The sequence below is a fragment of the Photinus pyralis genome, unplaced genomic scaffold, assembly GCF_008802855.1.
Source record: "Photinus pyralis isolate 1611_PpyrPB1 unplaced genomic scaffold, Ppyr1.3 Ppyr1.4_unclustered_Scaffold4307, whole genome shotgun sequence".
Classification (NCBI taxonomy): Eukaryota; Metazoa; Arthropoda; class Insecta; order Coleoptera; family Lampyridae; genus Photinus; species Photinus pyralis.
In genome coordinates this window covers 67,378-77,031 of record NW_022171554.1, presented here as the reverse complement: position 1 = coordinate 77,031, position 9,654 = coordinate 67,378, and the positions used below count along the sequence as shown (strand labels likewise).

Here is a 9,654-nt window from a genome sequence, read left to right as displayed (position 1 = left end):
AAATTAATAAGAAAAGTGTTTTCCCGAGAAATTTTGGTGTAGTCGATTTTTGGTAAAAAAGGAAGGTTATACACTGCCTTTTTTTGAGGCCCGCAAAAAAATTGTCTCAGATCGACCCGGAAAAAAATTTTCTTATAGAATGTGGCCTGTAGAATCCATAATTTCAAACAGTTCCAAGATTGGGCTACTAGTTCAAAAGTTACAGCCCTTTGAATTTTCTTTCGAAATTGGTTTCTAGTCTATAACTTTTGATTGAGAAGTCTGATCGAAAAAGTACGAATTGTTTTGGATTCTACACACCAAATTAATAAGAAATAAGTTCTTTGAAGGGCGTAGGTACAAAAATGATATAGGTAACTATTAAGTAGGTACAATTTCCAATAAGAATCTCGCAAGACGTTAGAAGACTTGCCTAATGTAGAAATTGCATTCTTAGCAATTTAACATAAGTAGGTATGTTATTGCTGAATCAAAGTACAAATATTCCCTAGGACGTCGTACTACTTTAGTAAACCTTTTTGAAGAATTTCATATAGATACTTAAAATAAAAGTGAGTGGAATAAAAGAACATATACCTACCTATTATTCATAGTCCATTTTTACTGTACAGTGTAAGGACTATAAAAGAAAATCAAAGATAGGTATTCCTATAATATTTCCCAATTCTAAAATTTCCGGTAAATACAATAGTATTACAATATTGGTAATTTTTGTTTTTATTTCATATTACTTGATTATTCATAATTTTAAATGTATATAAACACAATATTTGCAACAATTGGCATGAAATATGCTAACAGTTTCTCACTTAGAATAAATTCAGTAAATCAAAGGTTTTCCTTTCGTAAATATGGTCGGCCATGCTTTGTATACCTACTAGAAGGCGAACTGGTGCTGCAGGCGAAGAGCTGGATGTTTATTGAAGCGCCATTGAAACAGGAATTACCTATTTGTACTTTGCAGAGTTCAGAGGTTCAGATGTTACACACTCATCGGTTGACCGTTTTGACCAATGAGGGTCCAGCACGTACGTTTTAGGTTGCTGCCGGATGTGCAAGCGGCGCGTCGCCACACACTCCACAATAATTTTTATATTTCTACTGACTTCTTCTAAAATTTTTTGCTATAGCGATACACAAACTTCTGATCAACTGAACAAGAGTAAGGTAATAACAGAGTGCAGAGTCCCTTACTATGCGTTGTTGGCATACAAATCTTGAACCGTATAGCTAGATTCTAATCTATACGTAAGAGCTTGTCAAGGGCAAATTTTTTACTTTGCGTCTTTATAGGTATATATTGTACCTTGTACACACGTTCGTTATACAGCGCTAGGTATCGACAAAGAGCTCATTAATTATTCTTTCGTTATTCAGATTAGGTAAAATGCGGTAGGTTTTCAATGAATCCACTTTCACAAGGAAATAGTCTCATTTGCTAGCTTGAAATAGCCCATTCTACTTCAGTAATTCCAAAATTACAAGCTTGTTTTCTGGTTATGAAAGTAAACCTTTTTTTGAAAGGTTTATTATCCCACAAAAAAAAGTTGCTGCGGTTATACTTCAAAAAGATACGAAATACAATTATTGAAGGCAAATACAGTGGACTGTACTCACCTGGATCGAAGAACCAAAACTCATGTCTCCAACCCTAACTTGTAATTTACAAATCATATTCTAAGGAGTTACATGCAAAATCAAATAGGTACAAGACACCATATAGCCAGGTGGTATATTCAGGGGGCTATAGTGCCATGTTGCAGTCATCCTGTCAAAGCTGTCTTTCATGTTTCAAACCAAGACATCACTTAATGTAACAGTAAGGTGGAAGTTTGATGGCTTTTAATGAAACTGCTCGCTGTATAAAAGAACCCTTTTATTGAACCAAATCTATCATCTACACAAAGTTACAATTTCTCATAGCGATATGATTTATATGACAAATATTTAATATAAAATAATTATTTGGTGGAGGTGACTATATCACATAACTCTCAATAAATAATTGGCTTAAAATAAGGACACTTATTTGTAATGAATTTTGACATTTTTCAAAAAGCACCAAATAGTAATGACAATAATTCAACAAATACTTAAATCGACACCTCTTTTTCGATTTTTCATGTGAGCCCTAATAATAACCGCGAAAGCGTCGCGACCTATCAATTCATAGTTGGTTGCTAAAAACCGCGCGATTGTCGAATTTAAACTGTCAACTCCGTGCGCTAGAATATTCCAACCCAACTCGATACCGGTTCCAAAATCGCATTCGTCCGTAGCTATACTCGTTGCGGTTAATACTGGTTGCAGCTCGGACATCACCTTTTCTTTCTGTTGAGGAGATGCTTTACCTACTCTGTCTAGCAGCTTCCTCAATTCCGCAGCTCCAACGCACAAGTGGCGATATCCAACTTGCGTTCTACAAGAGGCTATTAGAATTTCAACACACATACATTCAAAGGTGGAACTGTTGCTAAACTTCCTCTCATTGGAGCTATTAAAATGGCCCAATCAGAAAAACAAATGAGCATCTGGTTATCAAGATCTTCAACAAAATAGCTTTTTTTTTAATTGAACTGAACACCTTGCACCATTGTCTCAAGTCGGTAACCTCAAAGCAAATATTTCTTAAATCGAACACCCTGTATATTTTTACATAGGTATTTTGAAAGAAAATTAAATTATGGACATAATCTCAGTCAATCAAATAGTTAAGAGCTATTGATAAAAAAAATGTTAAAAAATCAATAATAACTAAAATTGCACATAATGTGTGGCACTCAATTGGTCAAAAAAAAATGCCTTTATGAAAATCTAACGAATTTCAGTATTCAATAGCCACATTTTGTTAGTATACGCAGTGTTCTATTTATTAACAAATATTTCTTTTAATATCTGGATACCCCAATGCTCGATAATTTTTTGGTTCTGTCATTCTAATCCTAAGACAATAAAACATTTAGCAATAGCGGCCACATCAGTTCTACCCCCGGTGTGTATACATACTTTCGATTGTAGGGCACCACAAGCCCAATTGAATTGAACGTGCTGCTAACTATCTTTGTATTCCGTTCTTTAACATGCGAGGGTTTTAAGTCGAGTGAAAGCTTCAAATTTTCTGCCTGTTTCTTAATTTTACCCTGAAGATTTGTTACAGACAATTTCTTAAAGGGATCGCAAATTTTCTTAAATGCCTCCATCATGTGCCTACAGAAATCCAATGGTTAAAGTGAAGTTTTAGTATGCACACTTACCAAACGGCCGCGAAAATGTTGCCACCGACACAGGTTAAGACCCCATCTTTTTTTGCGTGATTAGCTGCTAAAAATACGGGTAGGTCGTTAGGATCGTCCCTGAAGTAGCCTATGTGATACTCGGTGCTGTCGTTTCCTTTAAGAACTGTTTGAAATTCGGGTGGATCGTGGTAATAGCGCCAGTGAATAAGGTAGTCATCGGTGGGTTTGTTGATATTTAACAACTTTTGCGATAATACATCGTAAGGGCCCACCAATTCCAAACCGATCTCTGAAAATGCTTTGGATGGGTTAGCTTTGTTTAAAGTTTGACAGTATTCCCAAAGCATATAGAAGTCATCCGGCATTTCTACCAAAAACTTTTCCTTAATGAATTCTTTTGGATAAACAGTAGAAGAGGTGGTAGCTGTCGGCTCTTCTGATTCAGCAATGGGTGCGGGTGGTGAATCGGAGCTCCCATTTTCGGATTCATTCTTGGCCTTTTTGTTTTCTACTTCGGAAGCAGCTTCCTTAAAATTGACCGAAATGAGAAATGCACCTACAAAAAATATCTCACCTCCGCTGGCCGTTTCTTGGGGGGATGTTTATATTTCTCTTTATGGGCGGCGTTCTTTTGGTAACATGAAATTCCAAATTTACAAGGAGTGCGTGGGTCTTTAACGTAATGATCGTATTCTTCATCTGGTGTTACCATTTTCATAAACAGATCCAGATACCCCAACAAAAAAATTTATAACATAACCTAAAAAATCATTCAAATTAAGTGGCTAAACAACCAGCACGGCTGTGATCTCCCTGTACAAGAGATACAGTCAATGTACAGGGTGTCCGCGGACGAAGTTAGTTGATTATTAAAATAGGAAATTCGTATCACGTATGTCAAATAGAATGAATTATTTTGTCCTATATGCGCATGAAACTAATACCCTTTTACTGTTTCACAGCTTCCCTTTAGAAACTCAAATGAGCAACGTATTGCGAAATTAAGACATCTGAGGTATTTTATCTGCTCTCCTGCTACGTGGATCTGCACAAAGGTATGGGATCTAAATAGTTAGGCATGATTCAGCAACTTTTATTGTTTCAGGGCCTCCGTCTAGGAACTCACAAGAGCGTATGAAATTAAAACGTCTGCTTCCCTGCTGCACAAAGGTAAAACATTGTTATTTCCTCTAAGAAATCTGGGGTGCGCCAAAACTTCCACCTCCACTTGCTTTTTATGGATTTTTTAAAACGATTTATATGAAATCGACCGGAAAAACTTTTTCGTATAGATTTTGGGCCTGTCGAATGCAAAATGGTCGGAATTTTAAAGATTGGACTACTACATTAAAAGTTATATACCTACAGTAATATTGGGATTTCCTATGTCTAGTTTTAAATGACAAAAAAAACTCTTCTGGAGACTGGAGTACATCTAATTTTACTTCGATCTCCAGTCCTCGATATCAGAATTATTACCACGTAGTACGTTCCTGAACTCTTGCGTAACGAGCACATGCTTTTGTTTAAATAAAAGAGATTCTCAAACCGGCGCTGTAGTCAAGGCGCACTCGTCACCTCGTGCAAGTTTAAGTGCAAGCGTTTCTGTGCTACGCCCTGCATGTGATTGCTTTTTGCACTTCAGCATTTTTCTATTAGTGAATTGTTTTTTAGTTACCTACTTGTACATCTACATACAGTAAGTAGGTTTATATCTCTATACTTTTAGCTCATTAACAGACTCCCGGAAACTTTGTACCTACCGTTCGGGGCGGTTTCCTTTTTTAGGGTTTCCCCCTTTATAGTTAGCGAAAGCACAGATTAGTATTGTCTGTGGCGAAAGCCAAAGCATTAGAAACGTTCTCGCTCACGTTCTCGAAGCAGGGACAGGGGCGACAAGCGTCGTTCTAAACGACCTCGCCCAAGAAGCCAAGAAAAGCCTTCGTCAGCGTCGCGTCGGACGATATTCTACGCCGCCTGTTAAACTTATTGAAAGAAAGAATCGATTCACGGCACAGTAGTTCCCTTTCTCGAGTTTCGGTTTTACCAGGGGAAAGCGGTGAGCGCCTTTCTCCAGGACCTTCATCATCCCATTGTTCGCGCTCTCCTCACTAGGATCTAGTCGTCGGTGACCGATCCCCAAGCGGTCAAGCGGCACCGTCGTCATGTCCGGATTTAGAGTTTTCGCCAGAAGCCAAGGAAGAGTGCACGCCTAGCGCGGTACCTTCCCGGGCGGGGCGGCATCTCCTTTGGATGATGCAGACGATGTACTTATCCTAGAGAAAGACTACAACTTTACTGAAATTTTAGAAAAAGAGCCGAACGATGAAATAAATTTGTTTATTCACGATCATATTGTAATCAGCCTCATAATTGTCATTTTGAAGGATAAAAGGAAGTTGTGTTTTACAACACTTATTTTTCCAGGAGGGAGGAAAGTAGATTCTCGAGGTTAGTAATGTTCGATTCGAGGTTAGTAATATTCATTACTTTAAATAAGGCTTTAGCCAGTAGGTGGAACGTAAGTTTACGTAAAGGAATTCCTCCTAAAGACAAAGACACCTTAAAGGATGTTAAAGTTCCTACCAATCTTGTCGCCACCAGCGAGGGGCAGATTGTCGTTCTTTTTTTCGGTGTGGAGGAAGTTTACTTCAAATGCCATGGTACTGGATTATATTTCAGGGTATAAAATACCTTTTTTGTCAGTACCGAAACAAAGGTTTCCTCCGAAGCAACTTACGTTAGTAAAGAATACTATCACGGATCTACTTTCTACACGCAGCTTCTAATACTCGTTTTAAAACAGAAGTATAGAGAAACTAAAATCAATTATAATCGGAAATCAACAAATGTTCATTTTTTCCGCTCCTCTAATCGGAGCGATCTTTCGAATGCTGCAGAAATCACTGCAATATCTGGACGGAAACGCTTGCAATCGGCGGCGGATTAATTGCCATTTTGATGAAGGTGGTAGTTTTATTTGGGCCTTAAGTGTGAGTGGGCGGGGTTTCAGCCAAGGGTGCTCTACCAACCCAACCCCCTATACGTTTACAAATATCCATGCCTGAACCCGGATTCGAACCAGGAACCTTCGGCACCGCAGTCGAGCTTCCACACCAATGCGTCACACGGGCCGGCAAAGTTGGGACTTTGAAAGCCAACACGAATTTGGAGCCCTAGGCCATCGATTGATCGCAATGCTGTTTGATATCTACCACATTCCCGTTGAAAAGGGATACCACTCCTTCGATACGATCTCTAAATCAAAATAGAATGGGCCAACAGCACTTTGGAAAGGAATACACAGGTGCGTCAAGTACTTCCATCACATCTTATGGATATTTTATGCCAAGATTTGCTTGAGATGGGGAGGTAGGCCATCGAATCGATCCCGGTGCCACTTTCCAGTCGTTAGAAAAGGTTGTCATGTGGAAGTTTCTAATTCAAAATGAAGTTGCTCAAATACACAGGTGCGTTCTACCTCAATTTTCATATAGGGGTTCTCATCATCACTTTGGTTGCCCTTTTTAGAAATGGGGCAGTGATAAGTTCTTGATGAATTGCAAAGTAAAGTTTTGATGCTGAGTACATTTATTAACAAAGACAATGTACACCTTCAATCACAATTTAAATTACATTCACTTAAAATAGTTATTTATGCAATGAGTGTATAAATGAGGCGTTTTATTGGTGAGTGAGATGTTTAGTCCACGAGCGCTTCAACATTGAGTACGTCGACCACAGAGATGAACTTTTCCATATCTTTAACTGTTAATACACGTACTTTAGTACAGTTGCAAAAGAATTAATTACATTCTAATTTCACATACCTTTTCAAGGTAAAATGTCAACGTGACATTTTCGGAAATATCTCTTTTCAAATTCATTGTATTCCATCAATTGCCGAACTGATCGAAACCGTTCCAATAAGTTTCTTTTGATTTGAGTGGATATAATGTTAAAATCGTCTCCGCAGCAGAGCAAGCAACATAATCTTCCACTGCGATTACGAGGACTGACGGTACAGCGTAAAACAACACATTACTATAGCAACGACAATAGCTGTAATTTAGTGAAAAATCGTCGGAGCTCATAATTCCGTTTGTAATTTCTTGTAGTTGAATTTAAAATTACCTACCCCAGTGAAGTCGACGAAAAAATGTTGTATGCAATTCATGTATAAATCGGCGATTATTGGTTCGTTCAAATTTAGTCCACTCGCTGCGCTCGTGGACTAAACATCTCACTCACCAATAAAACGCCTCATTTATACACTCATTGCATAAATAACTATTTATTGTTCTAACGTCATCTTCGAGGTCATCTTTTTCTCTGTGGAAGTTTACGGCGAAAAGTGCGGTAAGGAAACCATGTCTGGAAAATACAAAGAAGTTGTGAGTCCAGTCAATTTTTTAATACTAAAATACAATAAAAAAAATTGAAAAGTTACAAAAAAATTAAAAATGAATTCAAATGAATTTTTAAGGGATTTCAAAAAAGTTGCAAGTACCGCGACTATTCTTGTCATCGTTTCAACAAGAAAGGACGTCTGGCACCCGCTTGTCCAGTAAAATCATCTTCGCAACATCCACCAGGGTCGTCTCACCGCAAGTCTGAAAGTAAGGTACAGTCGAACTGCATTTTATGGACGAGGAAAATGCTAGTGAGTTTGAAAAAATGTCTTTGTTCGTAATTTAGCAACGCTGTTATACCCTTATATTGTTTACTTAAAAAATTGTAACTGGAGATGGACTTCAGATTGTCAATCCTGTATATTACATAAAAAGTCACCTTCAAAAGCAAAATTATCTCCATGGAACTGGCCAAATTCTCCTTTGGAGAGACTACATGTTGACTTTATGGGACCATTTCTTGGCAAACACTTTTTCTTAATTCTAGACGCTCATAGTAAGTGGATCAAAGTTTTTCCATTGACTACAATTACCAGTAGTTCCACAATTCAGGTACTGTGTACCACGTTTGCAAGATATGCTTTCCTAAACTGTTAGTTTCAGACAACGGTATCCAATTTGAATCTCTCGAATTCAAACAATTTTTAAGTAAAGCAACCGGGCGATGCTCAAAATACCCAATAAACCAGTGTGGATTCAGGGATTAGTTTTAAAGCGCCGTGGTAATTGTACATGCATAGTTAGAGTTCCTGAAATTGATAAAATTTGGAAACGTCATTCCTATGTCAAATTCAGAGACTCCATCTATATATAACCACCCAGGTACCACATGATGTAATTAGTGATATTGACAATGTACCATTAGCATTAAGTAGGGAGAGAAGACAGATCAAACCACCGGGTAGGTTTATGTAATAAATTTAAGGTGGACGAATGTAATGTATTGGGTTTTTCCCAAAATTGATATCGGACTTCGCTGTACAAATTCAGTATGGAATAAACGCTATGTAGAGTAACATGTTTGTTTCCTTCTCTGGCCCCGTTCAAATACAACAAAAGTGTTTCATATAAAGTTAAAAGATACTCAAAAAAGTAAAAAGAAATTTAAAAAAGTTAAAAGAAATTCAAAAAAAAGTGATTCAAAAAAGTTAAAAGAAATCAAAAAAATGTTTTTGAATCACTTTTTTGAATCACTCCTAAATTTTTTGAATCACTTTTTTGAATCACTCCTAAATTTTTTGAATCACTTTTTTGAATCACTCCTAAATTTTTTGAATCACTTTTTGAATCACTCCTAAATTTTTTGAATCACCCTTAAATTTTTTGAATCACTTTTTTGAATCACCCCTAAATTTTTTGAATCACTTTTAAAATCTTTTATAAGCTTCTCTCACTTGATACTTGATACTTGATACTTGATACTTGATACTTGATACTTGATACTTGATACTTGATACTTGATACTTGATACTTGATACTTGATACTTGATACTTGATACTTGATACTTGATACTTGATACTTGATACTTGATACTTGATACTTGATACTTGATACTTGATACTTGATACTTGATACTTGATACTTGATACTTGATACTTGATACTTGATACTTGATACTTGATACTTGATACTTGATACTTGATACTTGATACTTGATACTTGATACTTGATACTTGATACTTGATACTTGATACTTGATACTTGATACTTGATACTTGATACTTGATACTTGATACTTGATACTTGATACTTGATACTTGATACTTGATACTTGATACTTGATACTTGATACTTGATACTTGATACTTGATACTTGATACTTGATACTTGATACTTGATACTTGATACTTGATACTTGATACTTGATACTTGATACTTGATACTTACTTGATACTTGATACTTGATACTTGATACTTGATACTTGATACTTGATACTTGATACTTGATACTTGATACTTGATACTTGATACTTGATACTTGATACTTGATACTTGATACTTGATA

General features: G+C 36.7%; 1 protein-coding gene and 2 long non-coding RNA genes across 3 annotated transcripts; 2 read left to right on the top strand and 1 right to left on the bottom strand.

Moving 5' to 3' along the window:
* Positions 1 to 1,859: 1,859 nt before the first annotated feature.
* Positions 1,860 to 4,026, bottom strand: LOC116182220 (histone PARylation factor 1-like). The gene is made up of 4 exons (XM_031502744.1): positions 3,811 to 4,026; positions 3,255 to 3,763; positions 3,007 to 3,207; positions 1,860 to 2,419 (listed from the first exon to the last, which is right to left on the bottom strand). Exons 1-4 carry the CDS (start codon positions 3,952 to 3,954, stop codon positions 2,083 to 2,085), a joined length of 1,191 nt encoding a protein of 396 aa, XP_031358604.1. The 5' UTR covers positions 3,955 to 4,026; the 3' UTR covers positions 1,860 to 2,082.
* A 122-nt stretch (positions 4,027 to 4,148) lies between these two features.
* LOC116182221 lies at positions 4,149 to 6,701 on the top strand. Its single transcript, XR_004147451.1, has 3 exons — positions 4,149 to 4,291; positions 4,342 to 4,406; positions 6,322 to 6,701. It is a non-coding gene; the product is annotated as an uncharacterized LOC116182221 (long non-coding RNA).
* An 822-nt stretch (positions 6,702 to 7,523) lies between these two features.
* LOC116182222 lies at positions 7,524 to 8,618 on the top strand. The gene is made up of 3 exons (XR_004147452.1): positions 7,524 to 7,630; positions 7,723 to 8,200; positions 8,252 to 8,618. It is a non-coding gene; the product is annotated as an uncharacterized LOC116182222 (long non-coding RNA).
* The last annotated feature ends 1,036 nt before the right edge of the window (positions 8,619 to 9,654 follow it).

Coding starts and splice junctions, on each gene's coding strand:
- LOC116182220 (XM_031502744.1), bottom strand. CDS start 3,954: ATGAAAATGGTAACACCAGATGAAGAATACGATCATTACGTTAAAGAC. Junction 3,764..3,810: donor CCAAGAAACGGCCAGCGGAG/GTGAGATATTTT, acceptor GTCAATTTTAAG/GAAGCTGCTTCCGAAGTAGA. Junction 2,420..3,006: donor GTGGTGCCCTACAATCGAAA/GTATGTATACAC, acceptor AGCCTCTTGTAG/AACGCAAGTTGGATATCGCC.